The sequence below is a fragment of the Schistocerca nitens genome, chromosome 6 (genome assembly GCF_023898315.1).
Source record: "Schistocerca nitens isolate TAMUIC-IGC-003100 chromosome 6, iqSchNite1.1, whole genome shotgun sequence".
NCBI classification, from domain to species: domain Eukaryota; kingdom Metazoa; phylum Arthropoda; class Insecta; order Orthoptera; family Acrididae; genus Schistocerca; species Schistocerca nitens.
This window is the reverse complement of record NC_064619.1, coordinates 251,742,719-251,766,798: the sequence shown is the minus strand read 5'-3', so window position 1 is coordinate 251,766,798 and position 24,080 is coordinate 251,742,719. Positions and strand designations below refer to the sequence as shown.

General features: G+C 39.4%; 1 protein-coding gene across 3 annotated transcripts in view; it reads left to right on the top strand.

The window, feature by feature from the left end:
* Positions 1-16,437: 16,437 nt before the first annotated feature.
* The window catches only part of LOC126262370 (2',5'-phosphodiesterase 12-like), a 169,691-nt gene continuing 162,048 nt past the window's right edge, over positions 16,438-24,080 (top strand). For all 3 annotated transcript variants that reach the window (XM_049958963.1, XM_049958962.1, XM_049958961.1), the window contains exon 1: positions 16,438-17,531. In XM_049958963.1, the coding sequence (XP_049814920.1) occupies positions 16,825-17,531 (707 nt within the window). In that variant the 5' untranslated portion in view covers positions 16,438-16,824. The remainder of the gene's footprint in view (positions 17,532-24,080) is intronic.

Genomic DNA, 24,080 nt, shown 5'->3' with positions numbered 1-24,080 from the left:
TTCTTGTTGCTGTCCATTATACACAGAATATATGTAACTTATTTGTGTCCTATATTGTTACAAATTTCTATCATGTAAGCTATAAATGTTTGTGCCCATATATTTAATTCAGATTGTTCACTGATATTTGTTACATAATATGTTGTTATTCATATTTTTTCTGTATGTAACATTTGACAAATCCCATATCATTGTACATGATAAAACAGTTGCTCAATAAATCAAATCAACTAAATCAAATCAAATCAAACAAAGGGTTGTTTTATTCCAATGACAAGGTGACAAGTCAACCAAATGCTCCACCGAAAAACATGTCTGGTGTGTCATCCATGGCATTAGTGATTGTACGTGTGTCATAAAATTGTTATCTTTTATCGACACACCTAATTTGTAGGCTTGGTGAGTAAATGCCCGATTTTGGTGTTCGTATGAACGTGAATGTAATCATTCACAAGGAAATGATGAAAACATAATTGTGTGTCACATGAGATGCAACAAATAAACGTAAAAGATTCACAATCGCACAGTTTCTATGTGCTCTGTCGAAACATGTGCATTTAACGTTTCTGAAGTTTTGGAAGTTTTTACTCTTGAATTCCTTGTAACGTAGTTCACAGCCCATTCACTTGTTTTCATTTCTGCGAGATGTGGTATCTCGCCTGCTCGCACTATTCATCTCACTTGCTTGCGATGGTAATAAGTTCTTACCAAATGACTCATATTCTACAACCAATGTATAGTATGAATACAGCTAAAACTATGTAAAGGGAACAAACATTTAAGTGACTGGATGGGCAGTTTATAATGCTGTGAAAAAAAAAATAATAAATGGCACGAGGGAGTTTTGAACCCGGCTCATACACTTTCTTGTCCAACACTGTGAGCACTTCACGACGACGACATTGCCATTTCATTCGGATCGATGTTGCACTTGTTAAGCTTGGGCCTTTCACTGTTCTTTTCTTTTCTTTTTTTACGGTTCAGTATACCTCTTTCCTATTTTCATGCTTGATCTGTGTTCAGTTTGTGATGGGCCATCTTACCAATAAATCTGAGGAGGGTGTGGTGGGGAGCTTCCTTTGTCAGGTGATTCATATGGCAAGGTTTCTGACATGATTATGGCCACACAGCAGAAATGAAGAGACTTAGAAAGCGGAGTGATAGTTGGAGCTAATCGCACGGGACATACCATTTCGAAAGTCGCTAGGGTATTCAACATTCCGAGATCTACAGTGTCAAGAGTGTGCCGAGAATACCAAATTTCAGGCACCAGGGACAAAGCAGTAGCCCACGCCTTCAGTTAAAGACACCGCAAAAGCGAATGACTTAATGGAAGCTGTTATTGGAAGCCAGTTGATGTGGCCGAGCGGTTTTAGGCACTTCAGTCTGGAACCGCGCGACGGCTACGGTCGCAGGTTCGAATCCTGCCTCGGACATGGATGTGTGTGATGTCCTTAGGTTAGTTAGGTTTAAGTAGTTCTAAGTTCTAGGGGACTGATGACTTCAGATGTTGAGTCCCATAGTGCTCAGAGCCATTTGAACCATTTGTTATTGGAACTATAATGAGGCTTGGTTCGGAACTTCAAATCACGCAGCAAAGACAACTAATCGGAGCTGCTTCATTTGCAAGAAAGTAGGAGTTCCGGTTTCGAGTAGATAAAAATGTCATGATGCCTTAAAATTTCGTTGGCGTAACGTCTTCACCTAACTTTGATAACAAAAAAGTTTCCTGCATGTCGAAAATTCGGTAACATCACAAAAAAATGATTTTCGTGCTTTACGTAATAGTCTTAGTAATTTGTTGCTGTACATAAAAGTAAACTCGAAACGTAGTACAACTCTTCCAGAACATACTGATGCCAATTCCGTGTTTGTATCGGGAATAGTTTACATGTTTGGGCGAGTTTTATGAAATGTAACATGACGCTCGTGTTGTGTGCCGGACATGGCAGACGACATGCAGTCAACCTTCTCAAGGACGGAAGTTTAGAAAGAAGGAACTCACTCGTTAGAGTAAATGCTTCAATTTTTTTTATTCCATAGACCATATGGTCTACGTTTTATTGATACGAAATTGAGAACTTTCTCAGCGAATGTTCTTTTGCTCTGAGAATCTTCTGTGCAGAATTTTATCTTTTTTATTCCTGCGACCCAATTCTTGTTGTTTGAGATATATAGGTGAAGACATATCTCTCGATTTATTTATTTTTTTATGTGTACATTGGCCTGTGATCTCTGACATTAGCCCAAAGGCAAAGAGTCATTGGCAAAGATATGTGCACGCATTAGACGCAGTTATGCACGTGCGTCTCGCGGGCCCCGAGGAATCGCTTCATGACGTCATCAAAAAGGCTGAAAGCGTGACAGCGCTGCCTGGTGACTAGACCTGTAAACCACTCTGTTGACGTATGTGACGTCACACGTTGGCTACAGTGTTTATACAGACTTGCCTTCAGCTGTTGTTTTGGAATGTCAAATCAAGCCAGATTGTTTGAATGAAGCTTCCGTTAACAGAATAAAATGTAGAAAGAAGGTTTAAATGCGAATAATCTGTATTATGGTGACATAAATCCGCAGCGTAGTCAAGGGTACATATTAGAGCCGTAGGTGATTGATTGAAACCAACTCATTACAAATTATTGGTCGAAAGGCAGAGTGATTTATACCATAACACATATTACGCATTGCGGACAATGTGTCTAAATGTTTTTAACGCATTAACTGCTGCTTACTAATGTAGGCTAACTACCACTGAGACGTTTGCAGCACGAATTTGTCTTTGAACACATACCAGCAGTAGCAAATGCGGAAAAACGAATCAAATATGGTAAAGGATGCGTAGTGGAACGCCCATTGCATTTTTCCAGTTTGTGTACGATATCTGTACGTAATATGCATCAAAACACGTCGGATGCTTGTTCATTTTCTAATATATGTTTTTTGGGGATGACCTAGTAGTTTATTATTTTTTATTATGAGAAATGCGTTAAATGTAGGAAAGTGCATTTAAATATGCCACAAACAAATATTAGGCAAAGACACACGTCTGTCTGTTACCACAACCTTTATTTCTCATTCGCTGTGTTCCACAACTGTCAACGAAATTATCGCTTTTCAACCTAATGTAGACCTCAGACTATGCTACAAATAAAGTTATTACTCCAGTCAAGGTTTATAGGGAAAAGGGGCCGAAATCCAGTATAGTGCTCTTGCCCAGATATGTGCTCTTGCCCTGTGTGCGTTACCGATATGCTTAAATTTTGATCGTTGTTTTTCTGTAAACAAACAGCTATATGCCAATCACATCTTCCTGTATGTAGTTTCTCAAAAATCCAGTTTATGTGATCTTAAAATAAAAAGAGCTCAATGAGGGAATATTAATAGATCGAAGCAATACTGACATCTCCAAATTGTAGGACTGCTATAGATGGAAGTCACTGATTGTCGGAGTGTGTCAGTGGGACAAAACATTTGAAGTAAATCACAAAGCTTTAGGTTAGTTCAACTATTACTTCTTAATGTAGTAGGCAGTCACAATTTTCTTCCGTATTTTTATGCATATACATACTACACAAGCAACCAAACGGTACCGTTCCACTCGCAAATAGAGAGAGGGAAGAAAGGCTGTCTATCACCCGAGCCCTGATTTCTCATGCCTTCTAAATTTTCTCAATAGTGCTATACAAAATAATAGTCGCACATAGTTTGAAACTACTGGTAACCTATATAGCATCCAGCCTTTGAGATGCTTCAATGTGTTGCTTAAATCTGACATGGATCTCAAACTTTGGAGCAGTACTCATGAATGTGTCACATAAGTGTTCGATACGGGTGGTCTAAGTGATCTTCCCCTCATTTCCAGTCACAAAACATATTCATCTTCCCAGAGGAAGGAAGTAATGACCCTGAAAGCTAGAAATGGTTTTTTTTATTCAAGTGCTGTTTCTCTCATACTTTGTACAAAGCATTTCAGAATTTTACAATGAGTACTGGCAGCCCTACATATAATGGTAACATTAAAACCCTGTTAATTTGAACCTTAGTGTTAACTATCATATGCATCCTTGAGTAAGAACATTACGTTTAATTATAATTATAGAAGGAGAGGCTAATAAAATAATTTTTTTACTTTGTATTTTATTAATATCTTAAGATTTTCAGTTTTCTGCCTGATGTCTTGCAGCAACCTCTTAAAGACTTTCAATCAGAATGTGGAATTCCATTTCCTTCCAGTATTTTGCAAGTTCATTTCACTGAACAGAGTAAAATTACCCCTATTATGGACAACAAATACTATTAGGGAGTAAATATGTTGACATGTAAGTGAAAGACTCCGAAGGCCCTGAAGAGACTTCTGTAAGAAGCTTCACTATCGATTTTACACAATAATTTTACTCACATGGATCAAAAGTTCTGTTAACTTGCCATATCATATTTGAATAATATCGCAAGCTTTTCATAACAGCCTCCATCACCGACACCAGTAATGGTACTGGTATGTAATGGTATGGTGTACTGTAGCAGCACATTAAAAGTGTTTCAATTGAATTGATTCTGCATTATCTCTCTTCCCCATGTCCTTGACATTAATGCTACCAAGTTATGTTCTTGTACGGTAATTAGTTTCCATGTTATTTTATTTATTTATCGTGTCAGAAGCAAACTAAAAAAAAAATTTAGATACATTACTACATACATACGTTATGGTTTATAAATTAAACTAGTTAAGAATGAAATAAATGATTAGACACAGATTGTGTTGTCAAACATAAGGTAATTTTAATCTATACAGTGGATGCCCAAAAATTTGCAACGTCCAGTGCACTTTGTGTAGCGTTTACGAGGTCCTCCATGGTGCACACAGTTGGAGGTAATGTGCATTGTAGTAGATGTGTTGATGTCTGCACGGCAGCTCCGCAGTCACACTGGAGAGAGTCCACCTGGAAGCCCCACCCCTCCAGATTACTCTTGGATCTTGTGACAGAAGAACGCAGGCGGTTGAGTGATTTCCAAGTGGACCATTTCTCTGTGTGGCCTGGGGGAAATACTTCTTGCAGGATCAGCCACTCCTCCAGATGCTGGCATCTGACCTGCCATCTCTTCTCCCGGTGTTGATGTGGAGTGTCAGCGAGTGGTTCTGTACTGTGAAGGAAGCTCTTTCTAGACACAAGTCTTTGCTGTGCCAGTTGGTGGCCATGTAGTGGGTGGGCTTCGGATGTTAATGCCTTCATTTCACTCCGTGCTGCTGTATCTCTTCGGATGTCCGGGGGGGGCTATGCCGGATAAGCAGTACAGTTTTTCCACAGGTGTGGCTCTTAGACAACCCGTAGTGATACGACATGTCTCATTCAGAGCAACATCAACTTTCTTTGTATGTGTAGATCTGCACCATACTGGGCAAGCGTACTCAGCTGCAGAGTAGCAGAGGGCTAATGCGGATGTGCACACTGTGTCTGGCTGTGCTCCCTATGTTGTTCCAGTCAGCTTCCTAACCACATTGTTCCTGGCAGCCACTTTTTGCTTTGTTTTTAAGCAGTGTTCCTTATATGTAAGAGCACGGTCCAGAGTGACTCCGAGGTATTTTGGAGTCTTGCAGTGTTCTAAAGAGGTTCCTTCCCAATCTATCTGCAAGGTTCTACTAGCCTGTCTGTTTCGGAGGTGGAAAGCACAGGTCTGGGTCTTAGAAGGATTTGGTTTCAATTGATTGTCCCTGTAATAGGCAGTTAATTCTTTCAGAGCATCAGTTAGCTTCCGCTCCACCCTCTCAAAGTTGTGATCTTGTCCTGTGATTGCTCGGTCATCTGCATATATGAAGCTTTGTGTTCCTTCTGGTAACGGCTGGTCATTAGTGTATATATTGAAGAGGGTGGGTGCCAGTACACTGCCCTGTGGCAACCCATTTTTCTGCTGCCTCCATCTGCTTCTTTGTCCTTGATATTCCACAAAATATCTTCGGTTCTGCAGAAGATTTCTAATTAGACAGGTTAGTTTGTAGTCCATGGTGAGGTTGTACAGCTTCAACAACAAGAGTCTGTGGTTGACAGTGTCGTAGGCGGCTGAAAGATCTATAAACACCGCTCCTGTTATCTGCCACCTTTGGAAGCCGTCCTCTATATGCTGTGTCAAATTCAACATCTGTGCTGTACAGCTCTTCCCTTGTCTGAATCCTGCCTGTTGAGGGATCAGTAATGGTTCTATCATATCTGTAATTCTTTGGAGGATCAACCTTTCCAATACCTTATACAGGTGGCATAGGAGGGATATTGGCCTATAGCTTTTGGGGTCAACCCGGTCTTTCCCTGGTTTATGTATAGCTATAATTTTTGCTTTCCGCCAAGATTTTGGTATCTTGCCGCTCTTGACACAATTATTCATTAGCTCGAGTAGCCAGCACTTTGCGCCTGGACCAAAGTTCTTGATCTGTTCACTTCTTATGTCATCTACCCCTGCTGCTTTTCTGACTTTGCACTTATTTAGAGCTGAGTCGAGCTCATTCAAACTGAGTGGTCGAGACAGAGCGTTTCCCTCTTGTTCGGGCTCCCTTTCCAGGGTTTGTCTCCCGATTTTACTGGTATGATCAGGTTTACCATTTTTCAAAAGCTGGTATGCGAGCTGGTCTGCCTCCACATTTGTATGCGTATTTGGTTGGGAGGGATCATTGTTAAGGTGTTGTAACAATCTCCAGGCCTTTTGACTACTTCTACTCATCTCACATTCTGTCATCAGTTTAATCCACTGCTCTCTCTTCGCCTCAGAGATTGAGGAGAGAGTATTTTGCGCAGCCAGATAAGTCTCCTCGCTATTAGGGTTTTCTTCATATAGTCGATAGTATCCGTCCAGCAGAGCAGCTGTTTCAGGTGTCACACCCTGCAGATACATTGTCCTACACCCTCTTGGAATTGATGCCCAGGAGCAATGTTTGACAGTTTGAACAAAGCTGTCATACTCTTCAGGAATAGGTCGCACAGACTTAATCTCCTTGTCCAGCATCTTAGCAAATTTTTTCCAATCAGCTTTCTTGAAATTGTATCTCCGTTTGAAATTCACCTCCTGTGGCCTTATTGCTGGAAGAACTTGACATAGTAGTGGCCTGTGTTGCGTCTTTGGTATGGGCGAGCGCACTGATTTGGAGCAAAGCTGTGTGATGTCTTCACTCACAAAGAGGAGGTCAGGGTTAAATCCACGTTGCCACCTGCCACTGTTGAAGGAAGGGGGGTAGCTTGCTGTCATGTATAAGAGACAACTGGCAGGATTCAGCCCAGAAGAGGACTGCCTCCCCATTTTCGTCATCTTCAGAGTATCCCCACAAATGACTATGGCTGTTAAAGTCACCGATTACTACAGACGTCTTGCTGTTATGGAAGTTCCTGGGTGGTGTGAAGGAAAATGCAGCCGAAGGGGGCTTATACACAGAGGTAGCCACGCAGTTACTCAGCTCCACTGAAATGACTTCGATGTTATTTTATACGGTGCAGTGAGCACTGCTTATCTGAACCCCTGGTCTTACAAATATAGCACTTCCATACTGAGAGTGCGGTGTTTCTGCAGCTAGTTTCATGCCCGGTATTTTTGGTTGTCTCTGTCGCTCATCTCTATGCGTCTCTTGTATACACAGGACGTTGCATTTTTTGTCATGGCATAGGTTGGATAACAGATGTTCTTTGTCTGATGATATGCCTTCAATATTTATAGATATGATAGTTAAAGTTGGCTCTGATAAGGACCGTTTATTTCCATGTTATAACATGTTAAATATAGACAGTTTAACTGTAACCAAGCAGTAGTTTTCTTTGGTGACAATATCAGTTCCAGTGCACAACTGAATTTAAAAATCTGTCTTGTGGGGTGAAAATCCGTTACTGCTGCTATCTTGTGCTGACAATGGGATGACTTTCATATAAATACTGAGTTCCAGAATGAGATTTTCACTCTGCAGCGGAGTGTGCGCTGATATGAAACTTCCTGGCAGATTAAAACTGTGTGCCCGACCGAGACTCGAACTCGGGACCTTTGCCTTTCGCGGGCAAGTGCTCTACCATCTGAGCTACCGAAGCACGACTCACGCCCGGTACTCACAGCTTTACTTCTGCCAGTATCTCGTCTCCTACCTTCCAAACTTTACAGAAGCTCTTCTGTAAAGTTTGGAAGGTAGGAGACGAGATACTGGCAGAAGTAAAGCTGTGAGTACCGGGCGTGAGTCGTGCTTCGGTAGCTCAGATGGTAGAGCACTTGCCCGCGAAAGGCAAAGGTCCCGAGTTCGAGTCTCGGTCGGGCACACAGTTTTAATCTGCCAGGAAGTTTCAAATACTGAGTTATTTCATTTGTAATACAGTTTCATAATTTTTGTAGTTGCTCACGATCTTTACACTTGCATGCAATGGGTGTAGCATCAGCATACAGAACTATCCTTGAATTTGAGGAGCAGTACTTTGTCATTTACACAAATCAACAAAAGAAAGTATCCCAGTACAAAGTCCTGGGTACCCTGTATCACCTATCAGTAATGTTAGATCTGTGTGTGCTACTCGCCATTCTTATGAGTGAAAACTGATTTGTGTTAGATAAGGTTTTATTAAACTGTGAACAATTATCAGCATAATTACCATCCGTTTTCCCTTAGTATTTACCATCTCTCTCTACAAGCAACTGATAGAGATTAGCTAAAACAAATCTGTAATTTCAGATGGAGGTCTGTCTATATCTAAAATTATGTTTCTTTTCCCATCTATAGCTTATCGCAGAATGTTCACTAACACCTTCAACGCGTAGGAATTACATGTTTGAGCACCAATTATTGCCACTTTTTGCAACATCACCATAAGGTTTGATATCCCTACTAAAAGATGAGCAGAAATTCTTTGTTAATGGGTGCATGATAAGATTCTTTTTTGGTATACCAATGCTCAGTAATACCTGAAACATCTGGTTTATTAAAACATGCTACTATGTCCAAATCATTGTGCTTATTTCCTAGGCTCGCAAAGTTTTGGAGGATGATCTTGGTTTGCAGGTTGCATTGTTTCCACATATTTATTTATTTATTTTTTGTAACCATAAATATCCCCATTAAGCAAATCAGATGTGCTTGTCAAACTGGGAAAGGAAACAAAAAGGCCACACATGTACAAAATAATAATAAAAGGAAAGATCCCAAAAGAGTTCCTGACAGCAAAATGTAAAACTTAATTGTTTTTGGATATATTACTTCTTATATCCTTCATTCAAAAACTTGAGAAGGCTGTTAGTTTAGTGTCTTCAAGGCATAATGCTGTTGAGCATTGCAACAATCAAGTCTGAGATAGTAGTGAACTATGATACTATGAATGAAGAAATTGATGCACTGGATGTGAAGTGCACAGTTTAGTCTACCCAGCAGGTGTTCCAGAAGATGTCCCTGCACTGTTCTATACCATCATGAATATACCTATCATTGATGATATATTCATCAATGACAGAAAAATGAATAATAACATTTTTGCTTCAAGTTTCTGAAATGGCAGTTGATGAGATCATATCTGAAGAGACAGCTATCAACCCACACTTTCAGCATGAGGTAGGACTAGTAATTACCAGAATTCTGAAATGTGGATCTTGTAAACCTAGAGTTGCTCTAGGAAAACAAGTAAGATGTGACACGTGTTCCAGATCAAAGATAAGAAAATAAAAGGTTGCTGTATTAGTTATAGCACAAAAATATGCAGTGAATAAGAAGTGTGAAATGACTGTGTTCGCCGGCCTCGGTAGCCGAGTGGTTCTAGGCGCTACAGTCTGGAACCACGCGACCACTACGGTCGCATGTTCGAATCCCGCCTTGGGCATGGATGTGTGTGATGTCCTTAGGTTAGTTAGGTTTACGTAGTTCTAAGTTCTAGGGGACTGATGACCTCTGAAGTTAAATCCCATAGTGCTCAGAGCCATTTGAACCAACCATTTTTTGACTGTGTTCAAAGCTATGTAGACTTGTTTAATTCCTGGTTTAAGTAATTCACATTATTTAATTGCTGTTTCCTGCTGTCATTTATTAATATCTCAATGTCAACAACTACTTTGTTACTTTAAAACCTTCAACATTTTCACTGCTCCCCAAATTCAAGGATAGTCCTGTATGCCGATGCTACATCCATTGCACGCAAGTGTAAAGATCATGAGCAACTACAAAAACTATGAAACTGTATTACAAATGAAATAATTCGGTATTTCTATGTAAATCATCTCATTGTTAGCACAAGATAGCAGCAGTAATGGATTTTCACCCCACAAGACAGATTCAAATGGCTCTGAGCACTATGGGACTCAACTGCTGAGGTCATAAGTCCCCTAGAACTTAGAACTACTTAAACATAACTAACCTAAGGACAACACACACATCCATGCCCGAGGCAGGATTCGAACCTGCGACCGTAGTGGTCGCGCAGTTCCAGACTGTAGCGCCAGAACCGCTCGGCCACCAGCGGCCAGCCACAAGACAGATTTTGAAATTCAGTTGTGCACTGGAATTGATATTGTCATCAAAGAAAACTAATGCTTGGTTACAGTTAAAGTTTCTATATTTAACATGTTATAATGTGGAAACTAATTACCGTACAAGAACATAACTTGGTAGCATTAATGTCAAGGACATGGGGAAGAGAAATAATGCAGAATCAATTCAATTGAAACAACTTAATGTGTGCTACAGTACACCATACCATTACATACCAGTACCATTAATGGCGATGGTGATGGAGGCTGTTATGAAAAGCTCGCAATTTTATTCAAATCTGATGTGGCAAGTCAATAGAACTTTTGATCCATGTGAGTAAAACTATTGTGTAAAATCGATAGTGCAGCTTCTTACAGAAGTCTCTTCAGGGCCCTTCGGAGTCTTTCACTTACATGTCAACATATTTACTCCCTAATAGTATTTGTTGTTCATAATAGGGGTAATTTTACTCCGTTCAGTTAAATGAACTTGCAAAATACTGGAAGTAAAAACAATGTCCATGTAGACTATACATCCATGCCTACGATTCAGAATGGAATTTCACATTTGGATCGAAAGTCTTCAATAGGTTGCTGCTAACCATCAGGCAGAAAACTCAAAATCCTAAGATATTAAAAAAAATACAAAATAAAAAAAAATATTTTATTAGCCTCTCCTTCTATAATTATAATTAAACGTAATGTTTTGACTCAAGGATGCATATGCTAGTTAACACTATGGTTCAAATTAACAGGATTTTAATTTTATCATTTTATGCAGGGCTGACAGTACTCATTGCTTTGTACAAAGTATGAGAGAAAAACATAACTTGAATAAAAAAAAAACATTTCTGTCACGGTCATTACTTCCTTCCTCTGTGAAGATGAATATCTTTTGTGACTGGAAATGAGGGGAAGATCACTTACACCACCCGTATAGAACACTTATGTGACACATTCATGAGTATTGCTCCAATGTTTGAGATCCAGGTCAGATTTAAGCAACACACTGAAGCAACTCAGAGGTTGGACGCTAGATAGGTTACCAGTAGTTTCAAACTATGTGCGAGTATTATGAAGATGCTTGGCAAACTCGTGAGAATCCCTGGAGGGGAAACAATGTTCTTTTTGTATAACACTATTGAGAAAATTTAGAGGGCATAAGAAAACAGGGCTCAGATAGTAGATAGCCTTTCTTCCCTCTCTCTATTTGCGAGTGGAACAAGAAAGAGTATGATTTGTAGTGGTACAAGGTACCCTCCACCAGGTACCATTTGGTTGCTTGTGTAGTATGTATATACATCAAAATACGGAAGAAAATTGTGACTGCTTACTACATTAAGAAGTAATAGTTAAACTAACCTAAAGCTTCGTGATTTACTTCAAATGTTTTCTCCCACTGATACACTCTGACAGTCAGTGATTTGCATCTGTAGCAGTCTTACAATTTGGAGATGTCAGTATTGCTTAGATCTATTAATATTCCCACAGTGAGATCTTTTTATCTTAAGATCACATAAACTGGATTTTTGAGAAACTACACACAGGAAGATGGCATATAGCTGTTTACAGAAAAACAACGATCAAATTTTAAGCATATCTGTAACACACACTGGGCAAGAGCACATATCTGGGCTAGAGCACTATACTGGATTTAGCCCCCCCCCCATTTTCCCTAGAAACCTTGGCTATTTCGCCCCCTCCCCCCCTTTTCCCTAGAAACCTTGACTGGAGTTATAAATTTATTTGTAGCATAGTCTGGGGTATAGATTATGGTGAAAAGCGATAATTTCGTTGACAGTTGTGGAACACAGCGAATGAGAAATAAAGGTTGTGGTAACAGACAGACGTGTGGCTTTCCCTAATATTTGTTTGCGGCGTATTTAAACGTATTTTCCCACATTTAACGCATTTCTCATAATTAAAAAAATAATAAAACTACTAGGTCATCCACAAAAACATATATTAGAAAATGAACAAGCATCCGACGTGTTTTGATGCATATTACGTACAGATATCGTACACAAACTGGAAAAATGCAGTGGGCGTTCCACTACGCATCCTTTACCATATTTGATTCGTTTTTCCGCATTTGCTACTGCTGGTATGGGTTCAAAGACAAATTCGTGTTGCAAACGTCTCAGTGGTAGTTAGTCTACATTGGTAAGCTGCAGTTAATGTGTTAAAAACATTTAGACACATTGTCCTCAATGCGTAATATGTGTTATGCTATAAATCACTCTGCCTACCGACCAATAATTTGTAATCAGTTGGCTTCAATCAATCACGTAAGACTCTAATATGTAAGTTTCACTACGCTGCGGATTATTATGTGACCATAATCCAGATTATTCGCATTCAAACCTTCTTTCTACATGTAATTCTGTTAACGTAAGATTCATTCAAACAATCTGGATTGACTTGACGTTCCAAAACAAGAGCTGAAGGCAGGCCTGTATAAACGCTGTTTTGACGTCACTTACGTCAACAGAGTTGTTAACAGGTCTAGTCACCAGGCAGCGCTGTCACGCTTTCAGCGTTTCTGATGACGTCATGAAGCGATTCCTCGGGGCCCGCGAGACGCACGTCAATTATGCAATTTGTATTTGTTAAACGTATGTACACTCGATGCCTCTTTCGTCGTGCGCAATCGCAGACGCATGGGAATAAAACGGCATGCACAAAAATTAGTGGAAAGAACACATGTGGGCATGGACGTTCTCTAGATTAGATTAGATTAATACTTGTTCCATAGATCATGAATACGACACTTCGTAATGATGTGGAACGTGTCAGGTTAATAAAAGATGTCTGTACAAGATATTACATTACAAAAAATATTGCATGACACTAATGTATAATTTTTTTTTGCCCCCCTTAATTTATATCTAAAAATTCAGCCAATGAGTAGAAGGAGTTGTCATCTAGAAATTCTTTTAATTTATTTTTAAATGTTAATTGGCTATATGTCAGGCTTTTGATGCTGTTTGGTAGGTGACCAAAGACTTTTGTGGCAGCATAATTTACCCCTTTCTGTGCCAAAGTCAGATTTAACCCTGCATAGTAAAGATCATCCTTTCTCCTGGTGTTATAGCTATGCACACTGCTATTAAATTTGAACTGGGCTGGATTATTAACAACAAATTTCATAAGTGAATATATATACTGTGAGGTTACGGTGAGGATCCCTATATCCTTAAATAGATGTCTGCAGGATGACCGTGGGTGGGCTCCAGCAATTATTCTGATTACACGGTTTTGAGCAATGAATACTTTTCTACTCAACGATGAATTTCCCCAGAATATGGTGCCATATGAAAGCAGTGAATGAAAGTAGGCATAGTAAGCTAATTTACTGAGATTCTTATCACAAAAATTTCCAATAACCCTAATAGCATACGTAGCTGAACTCAGACATTTCAGCAGACCATCAATGTGTTGCTTCCAGTTTAACCTCTCATCAATGGACACACCTAAAAAATTTGAAAATTCTACCTTAGCTACAGACTTCTGTTCAAAGTCTATTTTTATTACTGGAGTTGTGCCATTTACTGTACAGAACTGTGTATACTGCGTTTTATCAAAATTTAAAGATAGTCCGTTTGCTGAGAACCACTGAATAATTTTGTGAAAAACATCATTTACAATTACATTACTTGGTTTTTGGATGTTATTACTATACTTGTATCATCAGAAAAAAGAACTAACTTTGCATCTTCATCGATGTGGAATGGTAAGTCATTAATGTATATCAAGAACAGTAAAGGACCTAAGACCGAACCCTGTGGGACCCCGTACTTGATAGCCCCCCAGTTTGAGGAATCAGATGATGTTTTAACATTACATGAACCACTTATTTCAACATTCTGCATTCTTCCAGTTAAGTATGAATTAAACCATTTGTGCACTGCCCCCCTCAAACCATAATGATTTTGCTTATCTAAAAGAATTCCATGATTTACACAATCAAAGGCCTTTGAGAGATCACAAAAAATACCAATGGGTGATGTCCAGTTATTCAGAGCATTTAATATTTGATCAGTGAAAGTGTATATAGCATTTTCTGTTGAAAAGCTTTCTGAAAACCAAACGGACATTTTGTTAGTACATTATTTTTACAAATACATTACTTTCTCAAAACTTTTGATCGAGCTGTCAGAAGAGAGGTTGGGCGGTAGTTGTTGACATCCGACGTATCCCCCTTTTTATGCAATGGTTTTACAATCGCATATTTCAGTCTATCGGGGAAAACACCCTACTCCAAAGAGCTATTACATTCGTGGCTGAGAATCCTACTTATCTGTGGGGAACAAGCTTTAAGTACCTTGCTGGAAATGCCATCAATTCCGTAAGAGCTTTTACGTTTCAGTGAGTTTATTATTTTACTGATTTCAGAGGGAGAGGTTGGTGGAATTACAGTTGTTTCAAACTGCACAGGTATGGCCTCTTCTATAAGTAGCCTTGCCTCTTCTAGTGAAGATCTAGATCCTAATTTCTCCACATCATTTAAAAAATGATTATTGAAAATATTTTCAATTTCTGATTGTTTGTTAGTACACTTATCATTCAGTTTTATGGCACTAAAGTCTTCCTGTGCTCTCGGTTGCCCTGTTTCTACACGTTCCCTCATTGTGCAAGCAGCCTGCCACGAATTCCCTTCTTTGTGTGGGAGCTTCTGTTGCATTCATTGTGATGAAAAGACAACAGAAAAATGAAACACAAAAGGTACTGTAGGTAATGAATGTATCTAAATAACAGAAGTACGAGAAACAGGAAGTGATGAAAACGTTTTGTCAGCAAATTTCAAAACAGGTCACAGCGAGATTTTGGCTTTCTGATTGGAAAACTGCAGCGATAAGGCTGGCAATAAAATTTCGTTAGCTAATAAATGGCGACTTACATGCCAGTTTGATCTATTTATTCCTCTTCTCAAAACAAAGCATTTTAGTGACTATTCCTGAAACTTGGAAATATTGAAGGGAGGTTCTTAATCGTGACGTGAAGGCTAATTAACTTTCACCGTGTGATTTGTACGTCATTTGTTTGCAGAACGTTAATCATGAAAGATGATATACGTGATTAACAGCCACGCACTCGACAAATTTGGAAATTTTATAGACGTCAGAATCTACTAGAACGGACGTTGTATTATTCAATTTTGTGTGTTTTGCGTCATCAGTGTACTTCATTTCAGTTTTTAATAGCTTTTTGAGGAACTAAACAACCCCATAACTTCTTTTGTTCAAATGTCAGGATCCCCAGTTGTTCTGCTTTTAAGTCGCCATAGCATGAATATTCTTCCACAGTTTCCATTTATGCCTACAGTTTTCATAAATGTTTGGTTTATTCTTCTTCGTGTTTTTAACTTCTAAACTTACGGTACCGTATTCTTTACAAATATATAATCGGAGACCATTTATGTAGTATTTGATGGTCAGAGCGACTGATCTCGAATTTTTATTTAAATCTTCAGAAGGGGCTCTCCAGACGACTTTCTTCTTCGTCTGTTATCATCTATAAACTTATGCATGCACATGCACCATCCGGTCTGCCGAGCCCTGTTAGCAAACGGTGTGCACTCAAACCCTTGCGAGGCAAACTGGGGAGTTACTTGACTGAGAAGCGTCAGCTCCGATCTCGTAAATTGAAATGCAGCTGGTTGAGAGGCGTGCTGTGATCTGAGGACGACACGGCGGCCGGCCGGTACCGTTGAGCCATGGCGTATTCGGGCAGTGTTTAATTTAGTTCGTGCTTCCTTCAGATTCAGCAGACATTACTGACCATAATTCGCATCACAACAGAACCACAACACACAGACACATGCTCCTCGGCTACCTGTCGTCTGCTAGAAAAGGGTAAGGATTCCCACCGAAGGCGGGTGGCAATGCACCTGTACGCACGGGCTCCATTTCCATGCACAAAAACGCATGCGTAGATGCGCTGTTGGAAACGCGCATGCGCAAAGCTGAACACAGCTAAAAAGGCATCGTGTGGACGCACCTTAATAGAGATACCAAAATGTTATCTGTATTGAGATACAATTATATGTAGTTAACAATCTCTTCATTCTGGGTGAAGTTCCGCTCATAAATAGATGAAAGCATTAATAACTGCGACAGGAACGGCAAAGTAACAATTTGTTCGTCGTCGTTGCCATGGTAACGCGGAACGTCAATATAGGTAGAGTGACACACAGTATTGGGTGTTTTTATTATGTTGTGTGAGATCATTGAATTCTTACGAGAACACCAGTGCGTGATACTGATGAAAGTGATGCGAATGAAACATGAATATAATTTGGTAACATTTTATCTCAGATCGAAACCGAAAATCGTTTTATAAGGTAAGATACTTTAACTCGAAATGACAGACAACGAAAACCCGAATGTATTTTTCAGCCGCATTAAGGAGGACAAATACTTGCTTGTGTGTTTCCAATTCCAGAGTGAGTCATTTAAGATAGACGATTATTGCAGTGTTGTTGCAAAATTGACTACAACCGCCGATTATTTGTTGAATAAAATTGTCATTTGTATCACCAACAAAGTAAAGGAGTTAAAAGACGCAGGAGGCGCACTAGGAGATGTAGATGTTGAATCCATATCTGCTAAATTCTATAGTAACGATTGTCCTGTATCCGCTGATTGTTTATGTATGGACTTGCCGTTTTGGGTGGGCGACGAAATGCATTTGCGTATTGGCAGTGTTCGATATAATATCGTGTTGAATGGCCCATGCGTAGATGAAATAATCCTTCCAAGAGTCATAATAGTTGGTTTTCCGATTTCCCCATTTACTTTTAAGACTTCATATACGAATGTGGGCGATTGCGACTTTCTGTGGTACAGGAAAAAACAGGGTGACTTCGAATTAATAGGAAATGGTTATTCCTATACACCTACGACCGAAGATGTTGGTTGTATACTGAAGCTCATCTGTATTCCTGGAAACGGCGATCTGAAAGGACCAAAGGTGGAAACAGAGTCGAAGAAATGTGTGAAAGAAGGTCCAAAAAGGTTTCCATTCGAAGACCGTCATATATTCACACAAACAGCAGCAGCTCCTGGAAGGTATGTATTTTGCATCACTCGCGACAGTAAAATTAGGGACTATCATAGCTATATCAAAAGATTGTATCCTGGCAGCTGTACAAGACAGGCCGATCCACAGTGTTCGGTACCTATCAGTGGAATGGGGTAGTGTGATACTGGACCCGCCCCCTCCCCTGATATCTTGATTATGGTAACAGACTGATCTGTATCGAGCTGAAGGCCTAAATTAGGTTGAAAGGTGACCCACTCTAGTTGATTAATACATTCAGCCGTTTTTTAGTTCAATTATTTTTTGTGTAATGCAGTGTTGATGCATACTATGCCCCACTTTAGTTTATAAGCAATGTTTATTTCGTCTCCTCCTCAAGTATTTCATCTTTCTTCTACACTTTTTTTGTTGTGAAAAGCGATGATAAAACGTACTATATGGAGATGGATTGAATACTAAGGTGGAACAGTAAAAATTTTTGGCTATGCATGGTGTTAATGAGAATTTAAATAGAAGAAATATTCTTGAGATCATGAAACAACTCAGTTTAGTTACATTTTTTTTACTGAATGAGGTGACAGTGTTCAAGCCATTTGAGTAGTTTTGGGAGGATCAGAGTTCTGTTTTAGCCTACCCATCAAGTTATGAGTTTTCCCATGTTTCTTGCAACCGGCTGAAAAAAATACCAGCATGATTCATTGAAAAGGGTACACCCAATTCCCTTCCTCATCTTTGTCCATTCCAAGCTTGCACCCAGTCTCAAGTGCCCCTTCTTGTCCTCAGCACATTAAACCTCCATCCTCCTCCTCCTTTCAGCCATTTGTTCACTTCTTGTCGTTTCCAGTTTTGTGTTCTTCTTCTTCTTCTTCCTCTTCCTCTTTTGTATTTAGGAAAATATGTGGAGGAAGAAAGCCCTCTGTAGCAATTATTGAAATATCTTACACACTAAAAGCTCATTGTTTCACAGACTTATTGTGGAAAGCTTTCTACGTACTAAATTTTATGTGAGAGTAAGGATGAATTGGCACTTCCTGTGGATGATAAGGTAATCTGCCACCATGATGTATGTTGTTCAGTAAACTTACATTATCTATTTGGTTGGATGGTGTCTGGTCATTTTGATGTAGGTTTCCTTTAATGAGTGAAATGCTGGGATGATTCCTTCAGCAATGCCATGGCCAACCAACTGTCCTATCCTTGTAAAAACATGTTTATCTGTTCTGTGTGTGTCTATGTATTTAAGCAGCTTACTTTTCAATGTATTATAATCGCAAATCCTTTATCATTAATCATATGATCCCTGGTTCACCTCTTTGTGAAGCTATTTTCTTCATGTAGAAGACTGCCTCCTCAGCCAGTTTTTTGCACTATTTTTATATAACCATAAAATAATTTCAGCTCAAAAGCTTCTGTATGTCTATAGATTCTTCAGACAGTCATTCAGAAAATTCAATAATTGTTCTCGAAATTAAGACAAATTAGCAGTGTTAAGTTAGGCAGCCTAGTTCAAATTGCACTTGTCACATGCTCCATATGTAAATGAAAATGAAAAAAAGCCCAGTAACTGTTACAGTGGGCGATACCATCTTCCATGCACTTTACAGTGGTTCACAGAGTATAGATGTAGATACTTGGCTCTTACATGGTAAATTTGATCTACACCTACAGGATACTCTGCAAATCACATTTCAGTGCCTGGCTGAGGGTTCATCAAACCACCTTCACAATTCACTATTATTTCAATCTTGTATAGTGTGTGGAAAGAACACACACCTATATCTTTCCGTACGAGCTCTGATTTCCCTTATTTTATCATGGTAATAGTTTTTCCCTATGTAGGTCGGTTTCACATTCGGAGGAGAAAGTTGGTGATTTGAATTTCGTGAGCAGATCCCGTTGCAATGAAAAACGCCTTTCTTTTAATGATGTCCATCCCAAATTCTGTATCAGTGACACATTCTCCCATATTTCGCGATAATACAAAACATGCTGCCCTTTGAACTTTTTCGATGTACTCCATCAGTCCTGTATGGTAAGGATCCCCCACAGCACAGCAGTATACTAAAAGAGGGTGGACAAGCATAGTGTAGGCTGTCTCCTTAGTAGATCTGTTACATTTTCTAAGTGTCCTGTCAATAAAACGCAGTCTTTGGTTAGCATTCACCACAAAATTTTCTGTGCGTTCCTTCCAATTTAAGTTGTTCGTAATTGTAATTCCTTGGTATTTAGTTGAATTTACAGCATTTAGAATTGACTGATTTATCATGTAACCAGAGTTTAACGAATTCCTTTCAGCACTCATGTGGATGACCTCACACTTGGTCTTCTGTCCAGAAACTGGTTTGATGCAGCTGTCAATGCTACTCTATCCTGTGCAAGATTCTTATCTCCGAGTAACTATTGCAACCTACATCCTTCTGAATCTGCCTAGTGAATTCTACAGTTTTTACCCTCCATGCTTCCCTCCAATACTAAATTGGTGATCCCTTGATGCCTCAGAACATGTCCTACCAACCAATCCCTTCTTCTAGTCAAGTTGTGCTACAAACTCCTCTTCTCCCCAATTCTATTCAATACCTCCTCATTAGTTATGTGATCTACCCATCTAATCATCAGCATTCTCCTGTAGCACCACATTTCGAAAGCTTCTATTCTCTTCTTGTCTAAACTATTTATCATCCAAGTTTCACTTCCATACATGGCTACACTCCATACAAATACTTTACAGAAGAGACTTCCTGACACTTAAATCTACACTCGAAGTTAACAAATGGCTCTGAGCACTATGGGACTTAACTTCTGAGGTCATCAGTCCCCTAGAACTTAGAACTACTTAAACCTAACTAACCTAAGGACATCACACACATCCATGCCCGAGGCAGGATTTGAACCTGCGACCGTAGCGGTCACGCGGTTCCAGATTGTAGTGCCTAGAACTGCTCGGCCACCCCGGCCGGCTCGAAGCTAACAAATTTCTCCTTTTCAAAAACACTTTCCTTGCCATTGCCAGTCTACGTTTTATATCCTCTCTACTTTGACCATCGTCAGTTATTTTGCTCCCCAAATAGCAAAACTCATATACTGCTTTAACTGTCTCATTTCCTAATCTAATACCCTCAACATCACCTGATTTAATTCGACTGCTTTCCATTACCCTCGTTATGCTTTCGTTGATGTTCATCTTATATCCTCCTTTCAGGACAGTGTCCATTCTGTTCAACTGCTCTTCCAGGTCCTTTGCTGTCTCTGACAGAATTGCAATATCATCGGTAAACCTCAAGGTTTTTATTTGTTCTCCATGAGTTTTAATTCATGCTCTAAATTTTTCTTTTGTTTCCTTTACTGCTTGCTCAGTATACAGATTGAATAACATACAACCCTGTATCACTCCCTTCTCAACCACTGCTTCCCTTTCATGCCCCTCGACTCATATACCTACCGTCTGGTTTCTGAACAAATTGTACATAAATAGTCCTTTGCTCTCTGTATTTTACCCCTGCCACCTTCAGAATTTAAAAGAGAGCATTCCAGTCAACATTATCAGAAGCTTTCTCTAAGTCTACAAATGCTGGAAATGTATGTTTGCCTTTCCTTAATATAGGGTCAATATTGCCTCACTTGTTCCAACTTTTCTACGGAATCCAAGTTGATCTTCTCCGAGGTTGGCTTCTACCAGTTATTCCATTCGTCTGTAAAGAATTCATGTTAGTATTTTGTTGCAGTGACTTACTAAACTGATAGTTCGGTAATTTTCACACCTGTCAACACCTGCTTTCTTTGGGATTGGAAGTATTATGTTCTTCTTGAAGTCTGAGAGTATTTCGCCTGTCTCGTACATCTTGCTCACCAGATGAAAGAGTTTTGTCATGGCTGGCTCTCCCGAAGCTATCAGTAGTTATAACTGAATGTTGTCTACTCCCGGGACCATGTTTCTATGTAGGTCTTTCAGTGCTCTGTCAAATTCTTCACGCAGTATCATATCTCCCCTTTCGTCTTCATCTCCGTCCTTTTCCATTTCGATAATACTTCCCTCAAGCACATCACCCTCGTATAGACCCTCTAACCCTCTATATACTCCTTCCACCGACTTGCGTGCTGAATTTTTCCTGTAAGCTGTATCGATCATACCCCTAATAATATATGCCTCTACATCCTTACATTTGTCCTCTAGCCATCCCTGCTTCATTTACTGCATTTTTATATTTCCTCCTTTCGTGAATTAAATTCAATATCTCTTCTGTTACCCAAGGACTTCTACTAGCCCTTGTCTTTTTACCCGCTTGATCCTCTGTTACCTTCACTATTTTCTCTCTCAAAGCTACCCGCTTTTCTTTTACTGTAGTTCTTTCTCCTGTTCTTGTCAATCGTTCCCTAATGCCCTCTCTGAAACACTCTGCAACCTCTGGTTCTTTCAGTTTATCCAGGTCACGTCTCCTTAAGTTCCTATGTTTTTTTTTTTTTTGCAGTTCATAACCAATAAATTGTGGCCAAAGTTTACACCTGCCCCTGGAAATATCTTACAGTTTATAACCTGGTTCCTAAATCTCTTTCTTACGATTATATAATCTATCTGAAACCTTCCAGTGTATCCAGGTCTCTTCCATGTCTACAACATTTTTCGTGATTCTTAAACCAAGTGTCAGCTATGAATAAGTTATGCTGTGTGCAAAATTCTATCAGCCAGCTTCCTCTGTCATTCCTTACCTCCATTCCATATTCACCTACTATGTTTCCTTCTCTTCCTTTTCCTGCTATTAAATTTTCACAAACTGCGACATGGCCCTGAATAAAACAGTGACCCGAATATAGATAAATTTCCTTTACTTTACGTCTGTGGTCACAAATCTTTTGTCACCAGACTACCAGTTTCTGTCTATAATGACGATCCTCAGATCTGCAGCAAAATATGGGAAAACATAAATACACTATCAAACGAAAGCGCTGGCAGGTCGATAGACACACAAACAAACACAAACACACACACAAAATTCAAACTTTCGCAACAAACTGTTGCCTCATCAGGAAAGAGGGAAGGAGAGGGAAAGACGAAAGGATGTGGGTTTTAAGGGAGAGTGTAAGGAGTCATTCCAATCCCGGGAGCGGAAAGACTTACCTTAGGGGGAAAAAAGGACGGGTATACACTCGCACACACACACACACATCCATCCGCACATACACAGACACAAGCAGACATATTTAAAGACAAAGAGTTTGGGCAGAGATGTCAGTCGAGGCGGAAGTGAAGAGGCAAAGATGATGTTGAATGACAGGTGAGGTATGAGTGGCGGCAACTTGAAATTAGCGGAGATTGAGGCCTGGTGGGTAACGGGAAGAGAGGATATATTGAAGAGCAAGTTCCCATCTCCGGAGTTCGGATAGGTTGGTGTTGGTGGGAAGTATCCAGATAACCCGGACAGTGTAACACTGTGCCAAGATGTGCTGGCCGTGCATCAAGGCATGTTTAGCCACAGGGTGATCCTCATTACCAACAAACACTGTCTGCCTGTGTCCATTCATGCGAATGGACAGTTTGTTGCTGGTCATTCCCACATAGAATGCATCACAGTGTAGGCAGGTCAGTTGGTAAATCACGTGGGTGCTTTCACATGTGGCTCTGCCTTTGATTGGTACAGTAGTGCTGCTCACAAGATGACTATTGCATATGCTGTTATTTATATATATCTGACGATGCTGATGCTAATTTTGTGTTTAATGTTTGACGATGCCACTATGGCTGCAGTACATTAGGACATGTTTTTATAGAACAGGTAAGCCTCTTCATACTTAAAGGACACAAATATACATATATGTCTATGCACTTTTCAATTTTTTTTTCTTTTTTTAAAGCTGTAGACAATCTGCTAGCGTATTTATGTTTTCCCATATTTTACTGCAGATTTGAAGATGGCCATTATAGGACGAAACCGGTAGTCTGATGACAAAAAAATTGTGACCACAGACATAAAGTAAAGGAAATTTATTATTATATTTTCATCACCCTTCACTATCTAAATAATTTCTTTTATTGCATCATACATTTCTTGAATCTCTTTATCATCTAGTTGGCATATAAACTTTTACTACTGTGGTAGGCGTGGGCTTCTTGTCTATCTTGGCTACTACAATGTGTTCACTCTGCTGTTTATAGTAGCTTTCCTGTGCTCCTATTTTTTATTCATTATTAAATGAATGAATTGTAAGTTTATATGTATGTAAAAGTCTTAGTAGTGAGTTTATTCATTTCAGTGAACTACACCAGTTATTTTTTGTAGGACTTACTGCACTGTTTCAATCACTTATTATTTCTTTAACTGTTGGAAAGTATTTGTATAATTTGAAAAAAATGCCAAATTGCACTATGCTCCAAAGGCTCGTGGCAAACTGTAGGGAAGAGCATACTGCCTCTGACAGAATGCTGGTGTTAACTTCTGTTGTGCTAAAAGAGAACCATTTTTGTACTTAGGGAACTGATACTTAAAGACAATTTAATAAAAAATATCTAACCTTATGTTTACAACACAGTCACTCTTCTATAAACTGCCTTTTCATGTCCAGCTGCTTCAAAAGTTTGACACAAT